At 39.0% G+C, this 21520-nt stretch overlaps 1 protein-coding gene across 1 annotated transcript in view; it reads left to right on the top strand.

Annotated features, from left to right (window-relative positions):
- The window catches only part of LOC142075028 (nuclear factor 1 B-type-like), a 349790-nt gene that overhangs the window by 312540 nt on the left and 15730 nt on the right, over window positions 1-21520 (top strand). The window contains exons 9-11 of the mRNA XM_075136017.1: window positions 191-329; window positions 3802-3884; window positions 4519-4553. Coding sequence (XP_074992118.1) covers window positions 191-329; window positions 3802-3884; window positions 4519-4553 — 257 coding nt within the window. The remainder of the gene's footprint in view (window positions 1-190; window positions 330-3801; window positions 3885-4518; window positions 4554-21520) is intronic.

Below are 21520 nucleotides of genomic sequence, written 5' to 3'. Positions count from 1 at the left end.
GTGAATTGAACATGTAGTGCCTATCTGGTAATGAAAGGATCTGATGCCTGCTGAAAATATCGTGTATAGTTTCATATATTTTTCTAGAATTACATATTCCAGCATTCTGGAAAACCCTAAGATAGGTGGGTAGGATCCTTAAACACAAAATGTATATTTCACAAAGCATTTTTTTGGTTTTGTTTTGTAGCCTAACAGCAGTGGTCAAGTAGTAGGGAAAGTGCCTGGCCATTTTACTCCAGTTTTGGCACCCTCTTCCCATCATAGTGCTGTGCGACCGGTGACCCTGACCATGACAGATGCTAAACCCATCACTACATCCACTGAAGGTGAGGCATCTTCACCTGCAGCAAGCAGTGAGTATTTCCCTAGGAAACAAAAAATGTCCATGAAATATTTAATATGATTTTAAAATGAGACCAGAGAAAGGTTCCTTTTCCTACTATTTGACCAAGTAGATGCTCATCATCTTACATGGAGAGCAAATGTGATCTGACTGCAAAGCTTTTCCTCCTCAAATTTCAGCCAATGTATCATGTTACATGAATTGATGTTTGCAACACGACAGCCAAAATGAAAGGGAAAAGCCTGTCACTTGACTACTACACAAGAAAAAAGAAAACATGATTGTTCATCTAAGGTGGACATTGTTATGATGCTGAGAAGCACACTCAGCCAGCAAGGTTTTATACAGTGACCAGCACTGGGATTTCCAAAAAGAGATTGCATAATTTGTCCCTCAATGAGCTTTTCTACAAAAATCAAGGCTTTTTACAATGCATACTGAATCCAAGTTATGACAATTGTATGATGATATAGGTTGTGTTATTTTAAGCAAAAATAAATGATGTGGCAAAATAAAATTTTAATTCCTTATCATTGATACAACAAGGAGTAGCAGATGAACTGCCTTTTTTTTATTTCTTAAGCCCCTTTAAAATTTCAAGCTCTTTGTTACTCTGTGCTCAGGACCATGTTATTATTGTATTATCTTCAATGGAATTGCAACTTGGAAAGAAGAACATTGGTGTTACTATGCACGGTGTAGATTTTTCTTTTCTGATTAATCATTTCATGCCCAGTGATGCAGAAAATTGTATTTTATCACTTTTTGCATTTCTGTTGCCATTAATTTTTTGGACTGGAGAAGTCCAATATCACTATAGTGTTTATTTGAATGGCAAAGACTTTTAGGAGATACTTCTGATCATAGAATTTGGAAGAAAATCTATAGCAAAGTATTCATTTTTTTTTTCCTAAGGGGATTTAGAGCTCAAACTATATTTAAGTCAAATTGAATAACAACAACAAAAATCTTACCATGCATCAAAAATATTAATTTCTTTAGGGTCAGTTACATTAAAATGGCTGGCTTTAGTCACATTCAGTGTTTGAACTGTGGGTCCAGTCCCTAACCTTTGGACTTTCATTAATCAAGACCATAATCTGTATGCTGCTTAGGTATTTACACGATCTCAAATCTTTGCTTTAGAACATGAAGCAGACATTCAAATACATTTGAGCAGGTAGCATAAAAGATGAAAACTGTACAAGTATTTATTATAAATAAATAATAGCAACTTTTGGAATTCAGTTTAAGCAAACACCATTGTTTACTTGTAAATTAACAAGTAATTATATTGATAGGTTTATGGAAATATTTTAGCCGTTCTTTTAGAATAGCAGATCTGCTAAAGAGATTAAGTGCTACAGTGGATCTGTATCCTCTGTGCTGGTTTACACTGCAATTCTTGCACCTTTCAAGTAGAGGTATTTTTAGCAACAAACTAGAAGTTATTGCTCTAATCTTTTTACCTAGAATAGGCTGTGTTGGGATGCTTTCAGGTTACCTGCCTACAGTATGGCCTGTTATAAGAAAACAGACCTTATTTGTTCATTAATCGTCCTACTACTTAAAGGAAAAATTTGGACTAAGTTTTCAAAACCACTTAATGATGTTTGGTGCCCGGTTTCTATTGAATTTCATTGGAACTTGGGCACCTAATTGCTGTATGATTCTTTGAAAATCTCAGTGTAGCTATTTGAAATAAGACCTCTTCATGCATATAAAACAGTGTGTAAGCAACCTCTCCCTTTCATGCATATAAAACAGTGCGTAAGCAACCTCTCCCTTAAAGATTTGCTGTCTGTCACTATAGCGCATAAATTAAAAAATCTACATGCAAAACTTATTTGAACATGCCTATTGTGTAAGTGCAATAGGATACAAATGCTATATGTTCTAGAGACTTGTGCTTTTCAAAGTTGTGCAGTTGTGCACCTACATGATAGAGGCTTTTGAAAATGGATTGGTAACTGGAAAAAGAAAATAATAAAAAATAAAGGAATATATCCCTTTGATGAAGAAAATAACAAAAAATCAGGGACCATATCCTGTTGATATATAATATTATATATAAATATATGTACATATGAAAAGCTCTGACCCTACGTGCCTCATAGACTGCTCATATGTGAATCTAATGGGAGAATTAGGCTTGAATAGCTTTTTAAGGCATAATTTTAAATTTATTTCTAATAACTGATTATGTTTGGCCAACAAGTTGTGACAACTATTCAGTCTAATGAGAATACAGTGGCAAATTATTAATACTGCTTTCCATTCTGAAGTACAAAGTCAGAATTGTTTTGAATGAGAAAGAACAGCAGGCTTTGATAATATTTGGCAATCCTAAAGCATGATTTCCTTCTAATATCTGATCCATTTTATGGCAGTTTTTCAGTAAAACCCAATTACCGTGAAAAGTCAGATTTAAAAGACCTCAAAATGTGAATAATTTCATATACTTACATTTGCTATATGCTTTTAATACTGATGAGCCAATTTTGTACATACTCCCATCTAGTTTCTCATTGGCTTCTGTGTTTATATTCATTCAGTTTTAGTAGTTCTGCTTTGTCTGCCAACAAAGGTGCCAGGCTGTGATGATGCCTTTTACAGTGTGGACATCTCCACACTTGGAAGTGGACTAAGACCACCTACCTAATTTCATAAATACCACCAAAAGCTATGAGAAGGTAATGACTTTCAGTGATTACTGATCTAGGTCAGAAATGAATGGTGAAAGGTGAAAGGTTCCATATCCTGAGCTTCTGTACCAGAGAAGGGAGTGATTTTATTACATTGCTCCTAAGCGAATTTTATTTCCTGATATATAAAGCAACTGAATATATAATGTTATGTTTCACAAAAAAAATAACTCCCTTCTCATGTAAATAGTAATCAAATTGCACCCTTCTAAAGAACTGTAAAGATTAATTTCATGCCACATTAGTAAGCTGAGCTTTTGATTCCGATTTTCATTTTTCCCTAATGATTTTGTCATGGCCATTCACAACAGTGTGAATTAGTGTACATAGGTCATTCTTCTTCTCTCACATCAGCATAATATCACTGATTTCATTGGATACGAGACTTATACTGCTGTAATGGAAATGAGAATCAGGCCCACAATGCTTTCAAAGACAGTTCTTAATCTAATTACTTTTAGAAAAAGTAAAATTTAGTAATCAGAGGAACGATTATTTAACAGAAGTCATCATTCTAATTTTTGATTTATACATGCAGCTTCCACTTAGGTTTATAGGAACTGCACGTGCTCTCCTAATGGCTGAATCTGCTCCAGATTTACTTTTGCATTATATAAAAGAAAAACACAGGTATATCCTATATATTATAAATCATAATTCTGGATCTCTCATAATTGTACTGTACCTGCACAGGGTAATAGTTATGATAAGTCATTTTTTTATCAGTTTGTTTTGTTCTTCCTTAATCAGCCTACACAGCTTCAGGCACATGCCAAGCCAGTCGATATGTGGGACTGAGCCTGAGAGACCCATCGTTTCTACACCAGCAACAGGTGGGCAAGTTTCACATAGCTGTAATGATACAGACAAGCTTTTGCATTATTACCTTTCTATATGCTGCCACTGTTATCTTGGATTAGAATGGGATCCTAAGGATTTCAGTATTTGTCATCTGAAGACTAAATTTAATAAAAGCATTGCCAAACCCTTTAAAAAACATCAACATAACAAAAAAAAGCAAAATTAAGCTGTCCAAATTATTATTCTCAAGCTATTTTTCAGATGTTTAAGCCTACATTCTGCATTTTAGTTCCAGAAGATGAATTATAAAACCAAATTCTCAGTGGAATACATCATTATTCCTGGTTTAATAGGTTTAAATTAGTTTGCTGATTTCAGACGTGATAAGGACACTTCTTTTTTTCTAGTTTCTTACATCATTTATGTTTCATGGAGCATTTTAGATGTCACATCTCATTAATGCTGTAAATTTAATGCAAATGTTTACCCAAACAATGAAAATATATAGATGAGATTAATGGTGGTTTATTGACAAATCAGACACAGTCAATAGCAAAGGCATGCAAATATGGAAATCCTACATTGTTAGTAACAATGTAATAGAAATAATTTCAGGCCCTTTAAAATCTAAACATATTTTATGATGTGTGTGTATGTTGCTCCTAGATCTTAACAGCAGAGGATTTTGAAATCAACAGCATGTAAAATATTTCAAGGAAAAAAAAAGTGAATATGGCAGGAAGAAAAAGGCTGTTGTTATATTTATTGTACTGGTTTTTTCCTTGGGCTTGGGTTCCTCTCAAGAGTTGGTATACATGCCTGTTTTATTCTTAGTAAAACCTATCTGTTCTGTGTTCGTTGTGATATAGCTAAACTATCCCTACCCACTACAAAGGCAAGGTAGCAGCAGTATGTCTGTATTAAAGGTCACCACATGCAAAGTTCAGACAAAATCATAAAGATGATAGTTTATTCAACATAGTTGTCATTTTGCCTTTTTTTTAAACCAGTGAAACCTAACTGGAAAAATCTGTACACAGTTATGAAAATACCAAATAACAATTAGTGGGTTTGCCAACCATTGCTTTTTTTTTCAGTAAATTTTCTGGTAAAGTTGCTTTTTCACCTAAGATTGTTATAATATGAAATGTGTTATAATTACTATAATATGGTTCTTTTTGACAGATGTACAGTATGAGTTCATTGTATTTTAAAATGTACACAGGATTTATAGACTTTTTAAAAAAACCCAATGCAGTTAGTTATTTTCTGGAAAAATGACAACCTTCTAACATCCTGTTAGTTTGGGGATTCACAGGAAAAATATATAAATATAAAATTTTGTACTATCACTACATGTGAAGAGACATTTTTCTATAAATTTGTTATAGTTTAACTCCCTTCCCCTTCTTCCAAGTTCATTCAAAGAGTTACAGACACCATCTTACATTCCTAGAAGTTACTGGCAGCACACTTAATTTTCCTCTTAGCTGAGTTTACCATATAAGTCATAAAAAGTACATACTTGCCATCACAAAATCACTGCTTATTTAATGCATCTTCTACATATTTTTGTTTTTATATAGTCTGAAATAAATTTGGAGAATTTCAGCAATGTCATAGGACCATGAGTGGGAGGGATCTCAAGGGTCATCAAGTCCAGTCCCTTGGTATTCCAAGTATCATGTCATATACTCCCATGATAAAACATGTGGCCAGATGGTTCAGAGGAAAACAAAATAGATCTTACACAGACTTCACAATTGGAAAATATCTTCCTATTCAGTGCCACTATGGGAATCAAATGTTCTCCCTTTTATAGTAAATTGTTCATTTGGAGACCAGTAGGAGCCATATAGTAAAAAGGAAAAATATGTCATAGTTCCATCTTTGCTGTGAATTATGTATTCTGTTCTAAATTATGTAAGAGGTATGTTTGTATGCTTGCATATGTGTGTTTGATGTGCGCATGTGAATGCTTGCACACACACACACACACATATATATATAAAATTAGGGAATAGGTTGTTCTGTTGAAGACATTGAAGGAACAGAATACTTTAACAACAAAGCTTTCTCAGAATGGATAGATACGAACGTATAAGTGCCGTGTATATAAAATGAGTTGATAATAAATTAATTTTCCCCTTCATCCTCTTAATTCCTAAAAGGATCTCAGAGATGACAGTGCCATATATACTTGCTATCCAGAAAGGGGGAGAAAAACAGAAATTGCCTAAATGATTTCAATAGATGAAAGGTTATCCTTTGTTATGGCAGAAAAGACTGAGTTACTATGTCCTTTCATTACGTTACAACACTTTGAGAGACCACTTTTATTTTAGCAAGTTCTAAATGCATTTCATTTAAAGCAGCTCATGATGAATGAAAAGGAAACTCAAGGGTTACATGAAATAAGGGCAATCAATCATGTTATATTAGGTGAGAGAAATTCTGAATTAGAAAGCCAATGATTTGGTTCCATAGAAGTCTTTTAAATATTCACCATACCCTGTAATATACATTGACCCCTTAAGAATAAATATTGTCACAGGTACACTTTTCCTTCCCTCTTACCCTTTCTTTCACTCATTCACTCACTGCTTATATGTGCAGGCACTGAAGATTCATGGTTTCTAAATGTGGCTTAAAAGAAAAAGCAACAATCAGTATCTCGGTCAAATTCAATCTTCTACAAGTGAACTCAGTCTCTGTGCCAGATTTTCATTTGTGTATCCATTTTTGTGGCTGTAAAATTTTACTGGAGAAATAATTTTTAAAATAATTAAGTTACAAATAACATATCAATGGTCAATAGACGAGAGTTCTCATAGTTGTTTGATGACATTTCCTTAGCCTGTATTTATATTCTCTATTTTGTGAACTCATTATACCCTTGAAATCACAGGCATATTTAGAGATTGATTGACATAATTTCTGAGTCTAAAGTTAGAATATTGCCAGAAATACAAGCACTGAACTTTATCAGTTTGAAGTAAAGAAAATAATTTTTATATATATATTTGTATTTATTGTAAGTAAAGATTAGTCTTTTCACAATTAAGATTCTTATTGAAGTGAACTAAATATATAACTAGCATACTCATTCTTGGCCATGATGCGATTTTATATGCACCTTTTAGCTAGGACTAGGTGGTTTTATTTTTGGTTAGGAAAACATAAGTAAATGGGATACATGTTTAGAAGCTTGTGAAGCCAATGACCATTAAAATTTTCTGTCATAGTAAAATGTGCTAACTAATGCTGGCCCAGGTACTGAGGAACTGGTGAACTCTTCCAGTCCTTGCATTGCTTAAGACAATTGCATGGATTTCAGTATGGCAATGTGAAGAATAGGGGACTATGGGGATGTCACATGGATTTCACATTGGGGATGTGAAGGTCAAAGGCAGACTTGGCTGCAGTGACCATGAGATAGTGGATCACTACCCTGGACTTCATCAGAGCAGACTTTGGCCTCTTCAAGGATCTGCTTGGAAGAGTCCCATGTGATAAGGCCCTAGAGGGAAGAGGGCCAAGAAAGCTGGTTGATATTCAAGGACCACCTTGTCTATCCCAATGAATAGGAAGTCAGGCAAAAATGCCAGGAGGCCTGCGTGGATGAACAAGGCGCTCCTGGCCAAACTCAAACACAAAAAGGAAGTATACAGAAGGTAGAAGCAGGGAGAAGAGAAATACAAAAACACTGTCCAAGCATGCAGAGACACAGTTAGGAAAGCCAAAGCCTAACTGGAATTGAATCTGGCAAGGGCTGTCAAAGGCAACAAGAAGGGCTTCTCTAAGTGCATAGGTGACAAAAGGAAGACTAGGGAAAATGTGGGTCCACTGATGAATGGGGCAGGGGCCCTGGTGATACAGGACACGGAAAAGGCTGAGGTACTGAATGCCGCCTTCGTCTCAGTCTTTACTAGCAAGACCAGCCTTCAGGAATCCCAAGCTCCAGAGATCTGGGGGAAAATCTGGAGCAAAGAAGATGTACCCTTGTTGGAAGAGGATCAGGTCAGGGAATACTTAAGCAACTTGGACATACATAAGTCCATGGGTCCTGATGGGATGCACCCAAGAGTGCTGGCTGATGTCATTATGAGGCCACTCTTGATAATCTTTGAACCATCGTGGTGATTTTAGAGAGGTGCCTGAACACTGGAGGAAAGCAAATGTCACTCCTATCTTCAGGAAGGGCAAGAAGGAGGACCCAGGGAACTACATGCTGGTCAGCGTTATCTCAATCCCTGGGAAGGTGATGGAAAAACGAATCCTGGAAACATTTTCCAGGCACATGAAGGACAAGAAAATCATCAGGAGTAGTCAGCGTGGATTCATCAAGGGGAAGTCATGCTTGACCAACTTGATAAACTTCTACAATGAAACGACTTGGCTTGGTAGATAAGCGGAGAGCAGTGGATATTGTCTACCTGGACTTCAGTAAGGCCTTTGACACTGTCTTCCATAAGATCGTCATAGAGAAGCTGTTGATGTACGGGCTGGATGAGCAGACAGCGAGGTGGATTGAAAACTGGCTGAACGGCCTGGCCCAGAGGGTGGTGATCAGTGGCACAAAGTCTAGATGGAAGCCAGTAACACGTGGTGTACCCCAGGGGTCAATACTGGGTCCGAGCCTATTCAACATCATCATTAATGATCTGGATGATGGGGCAGTGTTCCCTCAGCAAGTTTGCAGATGACACAAAACTGGGGGGACGTGCTGCCATCCAGAGGGACCTTGACAGGCTGCAGAAATGGGCTGACAGGAACCTCATGAAGTTCAGTAAGGGGAAGTGCAAAGTCCTGCACCTGGGGAGGAACAACCCCATGCACCAATATATGCTGGGGGCCAACCAGCTGGAAAGCAGCTTTGTAGTAAAAGACCTGGGGGTCCTGGTGGACAACAATCTGAACATGAACCAGCAATGTGCCCTTGCAGCAGAGAAGGCTCACGGTATCCTGTGCTGCCTTAGGAGGAGTGTTGCCAGCAGGTCGAGGGAGGTGATCCTTCCCCTCTACTCAGCACTGGTGAGGCCACACCGGGAGTCCTGTGTCCAGTTCTGGGCTCCCCAGTACAGGAGAGACATGGACATACTGGAGAGAGTTCAATGAAGGGCTACTAAGATGATGAAGGGACAGGAGCATCCCTCCTATGAGGAAAGGCTAAGAGAGCTGGGACTGTTTAGCCTAGAGAAGAGAAGGCTCAGGGGGGATCTTATCAATGTATAGCAATACCTGAAGGGAGGGTGCAAAGAAGACAGAGCCAGGCTCTTTTCAGTGGTTCCTAGTGACAGGACAAGAGGCAATGGGCACAAACTGAAACACGGGAGGTTCTGTCTGAACATCAGGAAACACTTTTTTACTGTGAGGGTGACTGAGCACTGGAACAGGTTGCCCAGGGAGGCTGTGGAGTCTCCCTTCTTGGAGATATTAAAAAGGTATCTGGACATGGTCCTTGGCAACAGGCTCTAGGTGACCCTGCTTGAACAGGGTAGTTGGACCAGATGACTTCCAGAGGTTCCTTCCAACCTCAGCCGTTCTGTGATTCTTTGATTCTGTGATTCTGTGATCTGTTCATAGTATTCTCTCCCTGCATGAGCATGTACATTGATGGGTAATGCCAGCAGGAGTTAGAAGTTTTTATTAAGAGGGAAAAATGGTCCTTTTATCTATTTAACTAATAATTACATTTTACTTTGACAGATTTATGTGATCCTTTCAGTTGCCACTGTGTGAATGCAGAGGCGAGGAATCAAATTATTTTGTAAAATGCAGTGCATATGTTCCTCAGGTGATACATCCTATGATTGTTAAGAAATAACTTTTGTCATTTACTCATGTGCAATATTCTTCATCTCTAAACCCTTTAATTTACCAAATGTGAAAACACTGGCAACCGTGCCTGACTTCATCATGCTCAAACTCTGAAGGGAGCAGAACTCACTTTTTTCACAAGGAATTGTAAGAAGGTTGGATGCCCTAAGATGTCTTTAAAATGTCAATATTATTCAACAGCTTTTCTTTTTAACTGGACACATTCTTCAATGCTACCTGAAAACATACTTTTTTTTAACCCCATAGTAATAAAGCATTTACTATATTTCCAATTTATAAGAGCAGCTAATCTTTTCTTGTTGAAAGACTGGCTTTCAACCTTTTTTTTAAAAAATAGTCTTATTGACTTTTCCCAATGCAATGTTTTTTACTGTTGTCTAAATTCAAAAACCATAGTCAAACAACAAATCTTAAAATATTCACAAATAGTTAAAACCATTTATACATGTAAGATTTATCCAATATGATCTGATGAAAAGATTATGGTACTAATAAAATATTCATCACCAGAACCTCATTTAGAAGACTGATGCCTGGATGAGGAAAAAGGGAATTTTACTTTTACAATATTATTTCTTGCCCCATAGACCCCTTTTTGGGATAGAGTAACAAAGAGGTAAAAAGGGTCAGGGATAGGAAATACAGCCCTTTTCTACCAAAGAAAATCCACTGTGAAGCTAGGGCTTGGAGATATGGTGCATATCCATTATGTGCTTTGGACCACTTGGGCATGCTTGTTGTGGGGAGAGGACTTAAAGGAGGAAGGCTTGCAAGCACACACATGCACACAAAGGGCTGTAACCAACTGGAGAGCCAACTGCTATAGAGTCAAACCATGAAGAATGAGGGCTTGGGTTACCAGGGACAGTTCTGTCACATAAGAAAAACAGATTCTACACTTTCAGGTAAACTCATTAAACCAAATAAAGAAATAACAAGCTATCAAGTAGGAGTATTGTGGTAGACCAACAAGAAAATAACTGTAGGAATATGCAAAGGAAAGGTTTAGGAAAAAATAGTTTCAGTTTCCAGACTAGCTATTCTTGTTCTCTAAATCTGTTCTGATTCACTCTTCCACAAATGTCAGTGGACATATTTGTAAACTTAATCATGGCAGTATTTATACTTCTTTTTCCAAATTTTACAGTTTTTAAATGTAATTTGTTAAATTTTATATATTAGCACTTTTGTAAATACAATCAAAAGTTTGTTTATTGCACTATAACAAGACTGAATGCAGATAAACCTAATTACAGCCAAAAAAAACCCCAAACAAACAAAAAAAAACCCCAAAAATGTAGTTTTATTGTTTCAGAAGAATTAATTGGAGTTAAGATGATCAAGAAATAGAATTTCAGAGTAACCAAGGGGTTAAAGGTGTGGCTTACACTTGGGAATTTCCTGGAACTTGTTCCTCCTTCCCTAACAGTGCTGCCAAAAATCATCTGACAGGAAACATAAGATTAAGTTTGTTCAACCTAAGTGAACAAAGCTGCTCAGAACAGGCAACCAGTTTACTGCAGAGCAGGAACTTTTCTAACCCTGCTGGCATCTGCAGTGCTGCTCAGACAATATCACTAAAGAAGTTTTTTTCTCTACATTAACATCTCTGGATCATCTAATTTTGGTTGCACTGCAGTTCTTGCTGCTTCTCCCATAAAAGTTAACTTAAAGCTTCAAACAAAATAATGTGGAAAATGGACATTATAAATTCCTATGGTCCATTGTTCCCCTGTTCTAAATCCCTGAAATTCAAGTTCAATCTGGAATTACATCATGTCTGGTTTCTCCTGGTTACCAGACAGCTATCACGAATGAGTGATTTAGAGGCTGCTTAAAGAATCACCGTCAAAGGTATCAGCAGAAAGTTATTTTAATAGACATTTATAAAAGCGCGACTTAACAGAATTCGATGGCAAGGTTCACTCTATCACTTACTACATGGATGAAGTATACAAAGGAAAATCGAGTTAGAATTGAGTTGGAATGATTTATACAGAGACCGAGGATGGAAAAGGGTAGGAGAGACTCTCCTGTTGAGTCACGAGGTTCAGAGAAGACCCCCTTGCTTTCTAAACTTCTGGAGAAGTTTAGGTGCGGCTGGATCTAATCTTAGTCTCAGACTTGGACGACGGTTTATGTCTAATACAAAAAGGGTAAGGAGACCCTCCTGTTGAGTCACGAGGTTCAGAGTAGACCCCCTTGCTTTCTAAACTCCTTCTCAGAGAGGAGTCTAGGTGCAGCTGGATCTACCCCTAGTCTCAGACTTGGTCAACGGTTTATGTCTAAGGGATTAGATGTGTCTAGCAGCAATCTAAAATACATTCATAGTTTTAAGCTGGGTTGTGGAGAAGAATTAAGAGGTGGCCTAGTGAGTACCAGCTGATTCAAGAGCAGAAACAGGTGAAGGGAATTGTGAGCAGACATGTGATCGTTGCCGGAAGGAAGATATAAGAGAGGCAACGGAGAGAGACAGAGGAGAGAGGTGCAATGAATGGAGAGAGATGGTAGGGCTGCCCTGTTATGATAAAGGCTGTAGCATGTATGCTACAACAATTGGTGCCCGAACAGGGACTGAAAGAAGATAAACCTGAAGAAAGAAGGTCTTGGAGAAAGGAAATAGAAATATCCGGTGGCAAGCCCCGCTGAACTGCAAAAGCTGTTGAAAAGAAACAGGAAAAAAAGCCGTTGAAAGGAAATGGGATAGAAGCTGTTGAAAGGAAACAGAAAAAAAGCCATTGAAAGGAAATGGGATAAAAGAAAAAAAGCCGTTGAAAGGAAACGGGATAAAAGAAAAAAAAGCTGTTGAAAGGAAATGGGATAAAAGAAAAAAAGCCGTTGAAAGGAAACGGGATAAAAGAAAAAAGCCGTTGAAAGGAAATGGATACAGAGGTGAGCAGCTGCGGGGAAGTTATATGAACTTTATGCATTGGTCATGGGGCAGTCAGCATCTCAGTAGAAGAACTGGTGTGTATGCAGCTCTGCAGAAGTTGTGTCCTGCAGAGCAGGTGTTGCAAAACGTGACTGATTCAGCAATTCTGGAGGGAAAATCAAAAGATAAGAAAGATTCATTTGAACTTGCGCCAACGGCGGATGAAGCTTTACAGAGACAGAGGCTAAAGATGAACTTGTTCTAGTGAATGTAATGGCAGCAATTCTGGAGGGAAAATAGAAAGATAAGAAAGATTCATTTGAACTTGCGCCAACGGCGGATGAAGTTTTGCAGCGATAGAGGCTAAAGCACCATTTGTTCCTGCCCTCCCCCCCCAAGAAGATCTGCTGCGGGGATTCGTACCCACACACACATATATCAGTGATATTCTAGAGGAAAGTGAACTGTGTGATGGAGAATAGGAAAAAGAATTAGAAATGTTAATAGGAAAAAGAATTAGAAATGTTAAGTTTGTCTACCATATGAGGTGATTAAGGAGGTACGCAAATCAATAAAAGAATATGGGTCACAGATTTCATTTGAATATGAACTTGTTCTAGTGAATGTAATGGACAATTTGGCAATTGAGAACAAAAAAGGGGGTGATGTGGAGAAGAATTCTGGAATCGGGAGTTTCGGCTAGGACTTTGGCAATGCTACAAAATCATAAACAAAAAAGGGGGAGATGTGGAGAAGAATTAAGAGGTGGCCTAGTGAGTACCAGCTGATTCAAGAGCAGAAACAGGTGAAGGGAATTGTGAGCAGACATGTGATCGTTGCCAGAAGGAAGATATAAGAGAGGCAACGGAGAGAGACAGAGGAGAGAGGTGCAATGAATGGAGAGAGATGGTAGGGCTGCCCTGTTATGATAAAGGCTGTAGCATGTATGCTACAACACTAGGTCACAAGATTTTAGCAGTACTTAATCATTGACTAATTTAACATTTACAAAGTGAGTCTACTACAATCACTACAGTGGTTATCTAAATCAATTCACATGCACACAAGGACCCAAAGCTAGATAAAGGTACCTGTTAAAAATTCCCCTCGAGTCTCGTGAAATACTCACGTTAAATGTCTTGGCATTTCTCAACGGGTGAAGGGTTGAGTCTCGAGGAGTGTTTCGGCCAAGGAGTGTTTAAGCCCAGGTCCCAACGGTCCTCCGAATATCACAAACTCAAGAGCTTGCAAACTCTGAGAGGCGTCCCACTCAGAGGGAGATTCTGGGCACAGCCTGCTGCAGTCTAGGAGAGCTCAAAGGGTCTCACTTGGGACTGTTGTTTATAGGTTCACAAGATGATTGACTTTAGTCATGGGGTGGATTGTGGTGGTGCATTTCCCCCCCCCCTCTCCTGGGCCACTCTATGATCTCAGGAACTCCTGTTAAGCCTTAGCCTTTGTGTAATGAGTTGGGTGGTGAAGCGTCCCTTGACCGTACCAAGAACTCTTGCATGGCTGAGGTTGGGGAACGGCACTGACTGTACCAGGAACTCCTGTTGCCTGGCCAAGGTGGGGAATGAGAGCGGGGATAATTTGTCATCCCCTGACATCCTTATCTGGATTGTAGCTCAAGTGGAACGGTACCATTGTTACTGGAATCTTGCGAATTCTAGTAACTACCAACTCAGACTGTGGCCAAGATGGAAATTTACGGATGACTAAAGCCAATCATCTTGCAACCCTACAAACAGCGGACCACAGCGGGCTGCGACCAGCATCTCCCTCTGAGTGGGACACCACTCAGAGCTCGCGAACTCTCGAGTTTGCAATATTTGGAGGACTGTTGCCGAAAGCTGACGACGGGACCTGGGCTGAAACCTTTCACTCAATCCCTCGCCCATTGAGAAATGCCGAGACATTTGAAGTGAATATTTCATGGAACTCGAGGGTAATTTTTAACAGGTATACCTTTATATATGTGTCTATCTTTGTGTCTGTGTGCGTGTCGTGGTTTAACCTGGCAGGCAGCCAAATACCACGCAGCCGCTCGCTCACTCCCCCCCCTCCAGTGGGACAGGGAGAGAATCGGAAGGGTGAGAGTGAGAAAAACTCCTGGGTTGAGATAAAGACAGTTTAATAGAACAGAAAAGGGAAAATAATAATAATAATGATCGAATATACAAAATGAGTGATGCACAATGCAATTGCTCACCACCCGCGCTGACCGATAACCAAGTAGCGATCGGTACTTCCTGGATCACGCCTCCCATTCATATACGGAGCATGACGTCACATGGTATGGAATACCCCATTGGCCAGCTGGGCTGGCTGTCCTGATTATGTTCCCTCCCATCTTGTGTACCTAGCTCAGTCAGTAGGGTATGGGAGCTGTCCTTGGACTAGGAGGGCACTTAGCAACAACTGAAAACATCAGTGTGTTATCAACATTCTCCTCATACTAAATCCAAAACACAGCACTAGGAAGAAATTTAACCCTATCCCAGCTGAAACCAGGACAGTGCGTGTGTGTGTGTGTGAATTGATGGAGGTACCCGATAGCAAGTATAGTATAAATATTACCATCTCAAATCTGTAATTAAGTCACTGTTGTGATTGTAGTAGACTCTATTAACTTACTTTGCAAATGTTAAATTACTCAATGATTAAGTGCTGCTAAAATCTTGTGACCCAGCTGAAAACTATGAATGAATCTTAGACTGCTGCTAGACACATCTAATCCCTTAGACATAAACCGTTGACCAAGTCTGGGACTAGGAGTGGATCCAGCTGCACCTAAGCTCCTCCAGAAGTTTAGAAAGCAAGGGGGTCTTCTCTGAACCTCGTGACTCAATGGGAGGGTCTCCCTTACCCTTTTCGTCCTCGGTCTCTGTATAAATCATTCTAGCTCAATTCTGACTCGATTTTCCTTTGTATGCTTCATCCATGTAGTAAGTGATAGAGTGAACCTTGCCATCGAACTTTGTTAAGTTGCGCTTTTATAAATGTCTATTAAAATAACCTTTTGCTGATACCTTTGACCGTGATTCTTTAAGCGGCCTCTAAACCACTCATTCGCGACAACAGCTTGAAACATGACCACAGCTACAGAAAAAACAGCCTCCTTCACACTTTGGCTCCCCAATCCACTCAAACATAAACTTTTCTTTCTCTCAAGTATATTTCAAATATGGAGCATGGTTAATTTAGAGATTAAGTTCCAAATTAGATTATCTAATGGCATTTTAATGGATTGCTGACCCATTTCCTGTGGGATGGCAGCATGCAAGTCTGGCTTGAATATAATTAATATCTTAGGAAGTGTTCTAAAGATGTTTGCCTAGATGGAAAGGAAACAACATTCTGCAAAGCTTTATTACAGAGTTGGGTGCAGCTATCAGAAATAGCAATTTAAATTGATAAAGACCAGAAATCGTTAGTTTTTTTCTGCTATGAATAGAGTTACCAATAGGATACTTTGGCCTTTTTGTTCTTAATTTGAAATGCTTGAACTGATACTTTTTTCCCCAAAATATTACAGAATTTGGGGGGGAGGAAACCATTGCTCTAACAGGTGTGTCTGTTGCCCAAATGTGTAACATTTTAAAAAGCAATGCTGGTGAAAGTATTACTTTAACAGTGTGTTTGCTAGATTCTAAACAAAAAGTAAACAAAAGTAATTCTTAGCAATTTTCAGTTCCCCTCCTACTGCTTTCACAAACTGTAGATTGTCCCATTTGACTTCCTTATCAGAGCGATTATCATAACCCCAGAGTGGTGCTGGGGGAAAAAAGTGCTGCTTGAAAAGTTGAACACTTGAGCACTGCTACAGCTACAGCTGAGAAAGAAATTCAGCACTCTGAGAAGAAAGGTCCCCTCAGGAGCTCCAGGAACAAGCCAGCTGTTGTACTGTACTTATTTGTCAAGATAACAGCCTGAAAACAGGAAATATTATCCTAGCGCATTTGCCCAGGTAGTGCAAATGTAATGTTACAGTAATAGTTAACCCTTAAATCAATGTGTTAAGATTGTTTTAAAAAACAATATAAATAACAATAGCTTAGAATAAAAAGATACTTAATAGTTGTGTTAAAATTTACATTTCAGTACTGAGTATTTGTTTACAATTTGTGAAAGTCTCGCAAATACTCAAGGTATAAGAGTCTAATCCTACAGCCCCTTATCAGTTGTCATATTGGAATTAATATCCATGGAGTAATGAATGGCTTCAGAATCAGACCTCAAGCTCCTGTGTATCAAAATCTCTCCCCACCCTTTTCTTGCTCTCACTCATGACTCAAGTTTACTTGTTGCATATGATCTTACTTTCTATGCAGTGTCTGAGACTGTATTTTCCTATTTGAGCCTAAATAATTTGCACAGCTTTTTTTTTTTCTTTCTGTCTCTAGGAAAACAAAGTTATTCTCACAGAATTGCAGATATGAAAGAAGGGTTTTTTTTTCATAGCATTATCTTCTTAATCTGCACAGAAAAAAAATTGACCAATATAGTCTTAAAGCACTTTGCATGGGAGTTTACTTTTAGAGATGTATTTAACTATTGTTTAAATCTTAACAGATTGATAGTAAACATGGTAAATGGACAACTACAAATTTAGCTCTAGACAGTCATGGTACAAAATAATTTTAATTCCAAATATCTTACCAAAAGCCTGTTTTTTCTCATTCTTTGGGATGCTTAGAGGTTGTTTTATAAAAATATCTCCTTTAAAGACATCGGTATGTTTACTTCAATCACATAAAATATTCATCTAAATTTGCATCATAATTACCCATTACAACTGTTCTACTTTTGAAGAAAAAGATATACCAATGATTTAAGATTTTTATTTTGCATTATTCAACACAGTCTCTTTGCAAATGTCAATTCTTTTGCATATAAATATCATCGTTCTCTTGTATCTGGGTTCATAAATGACAACAGACAAATAGTTTTACTTGGAAAAAAAACCCAACAGATGTATTTTAAAATTCATATATCATTTCCCATTAGGCATGACAGGCAGCTACTAATAAGACAAAGAACACAAAAATAACAAGTATAGGGATTTTATCATCTCTCACCTTCACAAAATCCCCAAGGTGTAGGTCACTGACAATGCACCATGAGGAAGCTTTCAGTTTGGTGCCCTGTATAGACAGGACAGCTCATATTCAGGCATTGCCAATTCTTTAAACTTCCTGAGTTCAACAAAATTTCTGAAAAATCAATGCACCACTTAAAATAATCACAAAACCCTATTGTAAAAGGTCAGTCTGGTTACTGTCAAATTTAGTACTATGGATTTGAGGGAACAGGCCTATCAAACAATTTTGTAGGAAAAAAACTTAATTTAACCTTTTGAACTAGGATATATTATTTTGCCAATGAACAATAATTCCTTTTTGGAATCCATTCTTCTTTTTAGTTTTATAAAGACAGCTCATCAGTTTGAATACACATAATTTCTGTTTTTATGTCCTCACCTTCCCAGATGTTTGAAGAATGATGTATTCTAAAGTCTCCATTAAGAAAAAAACAAACAAACTTCTACTTAGGGAGAACTACAGGTATGTCTCTCTGTCCTTCAAGGCTGTGCCCAACTTGCTCCATAAAGACCATGCATATGCAAGCATGGCCAAGGCATGGTCAAAGGATGCCCATGGGAGCACATGTGCAGCTTAGCTTTTTGGTAGGTGGCACAGTTTACCAGCTGGCACACCTGACCAACACCCTGGGGGCTACCTGCAAAGCAATTTTCCATACAAAAGGTGAGAAGATCACAGAACATGTTTGTATTCACCATCGAAGGTTTTTTTCTTCCTTTCTTTTTGTAATTGACACTCAAGGATCATGTATGAGAGGTACTGAAAAACAGAATTCACTAAACACTGTTCCAATGCTTCAACTGGTATAAACTGGCCTTGCTTTAAAAAGGTCAAGAGTGGTAAGACTGATTTACACCATCCAAGGATTTTTCTAGATAGGTAGTTGTGAGGTATTTTACTAACACCTGTCAACACGTTGAGAAAACAACACCCTCTGTAGGGGGAGAATAAATAATTATCTCAGTTTGGATTCATTTTTGATGGTACACAAGTAGTAATTGAACACTGTGCCAATTACTGCATGATGAGGATTTATAATGTGAATCACAGCCCTTGAGGAGTTGAGGTGACTCCATTAGCTAATTCTCCATTGTATCAATTTATCTATGATGGGGGAAACAACTATACCTTGCTCTTCCACCAGGATATCAAAATTCTTCCAGATTTCCAATATTATTATTAGAGAAAAAGTACAGAAAATATTTGCAATTGAATAAGGAAGTCACTACAAATAGGTTTGTAAAACATTAATATTTATGATATTTAAACTTTGGTTTTGTACACAGCACTCATTTTCCATTTTTATAATTACCATTCCAAGTTGATACTCAAACCCCCAAACATTTTTAGCTATCAGTAGTACAATACAGTGTGTCGTATGGCATTTTGTATAGCGAGATTTTCTGTATACAGTCACATACACATACATATATAAAATATTTTAAAAGTGACTACACTGTTGTACGTTGTCGTGGTTTAACCTGGCAGGCAGCCAAATACCACGCAGCCGCTCACTCACTCCCCCCCGCCCCCCCAGTGGGACGGGGAGAGAATCGGAAGGGTAAGAGTGAGAAAAACTCGTGGGTTGAGATAAAGACAGTTTAATAGAACAGAAAAGGGAGAATAATGATAATAAATAATGATAGAATATACAAAATGAGTGATGCACAATGCAATTGCTCACCACCCGCGCTGACCGATAACCAAGTAGCGATCGGCACTTCCTGGATCACGCCTACCGTTCATATACTGAGCATGATGTCACATGGTATGGAATACCCCATTGGCCAGCTGGGCTGGCTGTCCTGATTATGTTTCCTCCCACCTTGTGTACCTAGCTCAGTCAGCAGGCATGGGAGCTGTCCTTGGACTAGGAGGGCACTTAGCAACAACTGAAAACATCAGTGTGTTATCAACATTCTCCTCATACTAAATCCAAAACACAGCACTAGGAAGAAATTTAACCCTATCCCTGCCGAAACTAGGACAGTATCCACCCCTCATTCCATACCATTTACGTTATGCTTAGGTCTCACATTTTTCGATACCTTTCAATTAATCACCACTATCTTTTTATATATATACATATATAATACATATACATACATATATACATATAATACATATACATACATATATATACATAAATATATATAAATGTCCATTGAGTTCCTTTAGTCCACAACTTTGGGCTCCATCTGTCATAACAGTCTTTCAGGGCCAGAAAAATGGTGTGTGGTGTTGGGCTGTTGCATCCTGAAGCCAGTTCTCATTTCGGTACTGCTGCACTCGTTCAGTTCTATCATCGTTGCACTTTGCTCGGTTTCATCGGAGTTAGTTCATTCTTCATTAATCTGGGTGATTTTCACTGCTATACCATTGATAGCAACCATAGAAATAATGATATACAATATCATATAACAATTGACATCATAAAATTCAGTTCATTGGCTATTTTCACCCAAAATCAAATCCCCTTGAGGTACACACCGGACTTGCCCATCCTTTCGCATCACCCACCAAGTGCACCCAGGTCCTTGAGCAAAAGCAATCCCATGGATGGGTTTTCCCTTGCCAGAGGCAGGAGTAACCCAGACTGTCTTCCCCAGCATATTTCTTATGTGCACGACAGGGACTTTATCTCCATCTACAGTACGTAAAAGTCTTGATTGTGCAGGGCCAGCTCGATTAACAGACCCCCTAGTGTTGACTAACCAGGTGGCTTTTGCTAAATGTGTATCCCAATGCTTGAATGTCCCACCACCCATTGCCCTCAGTGTTGTCTTTAGCAGCCCGTTGTATCGTTCGATTTTCCCGGAGGCTGGTGCGTGGTAGGGGATGTGATAGACCCACTCAATGCCATGGTCTTTGGCCCAGGTGTCTATGAGGGTGTTTCGGAAATGAGTCCCGTTGTCTGACTCAATTCTTTCTGGGGTGCCATGTCGCCATAGGACTTGCTTTTCAAGGCCCAGGATGGTGTTCCGGGCAGTGGCATGGGGCACGGGATATGTTTCTAGCCATCCGGTGCTTGCTTCCACCATAGTGAGCACATAGCGCTTACCGTGTCGGGTTTGTGGGAGCATGATATAATCCATCTGCCAGGCCTCCCCATATTTATATTTCAACCATCGTCCTCCATACCAAAGAGGCCTTACTCGCTTGGCTTGTTTGATTGCAGCGCATGTTTCACATTCATGGACAACCTGTGCAATAGCGTCCATGGTTAAGTCCACCCCTCGATCACGAGCCCATCTATATGTTGCATCTCTTCCTTGATGGCCTGAGGCATCATGGGCCCACCGAGCTATAAATAATTCACCCTTATGTTGCCAGTCCAGATCCACCTGAGCCACTTCAATCTTAGCAGCCTGGTCCACCTGCTGGTTGTTTTGATGTTCTTCAGTGGCCCGACTCTTGGGTACATGAGCATCTACATGACGTACTTTTACAAGCAGGTTCTCTACTCGGGCAGCAATATCTTGCCACAATGCGGCAGCCCAGATGGGTTTACCTCTGCGCTGCCAGTTGTTCTGCTTCCACTGCTGCAACCACCCCCACAGGGCATTTGCCACCATCCATGAGTCAGTATAGAGACAAAGTACTGGCCATTTTTCTCGTTCAGCAATGTCCAAGGCCAGCTGGATGGCTTTCACCTCTGCAAACTGGCTCGACTCACCTTCTCCTTCAGCAGTTTCTGCGACTTGGCGTATAGGACTCCATACAGCAGCTTTCCACCTCCGATGCTTTCCCACAAGGCGACAGGACCCATCAGTGAACAGGGCATATTGCTTCTTGTTTTCTGGTAGTTTATTATACAGTGGGGCCTGTTCAGCATGCGTCACCTCCTCCT

This window comes from Calonectris borealis, chromosome W (assembly GCF_964195595.1).
Source record: "Calonectris borealis chromosome W, bCalBor7.hap1.2, whole genome shotgun sequence".
NCBI classification, from domain to species: domain Eukaryota; kingdom Metazoa; phylum Chordata; class Aves; order Procellariiformes; family Procellariidae; genus Calonectris; species Calonectris borealis.
Note: the sequence above shows the minus strand (reverse complement) of the source record. Positions and strands in the feature narration are given on the sequence as shown.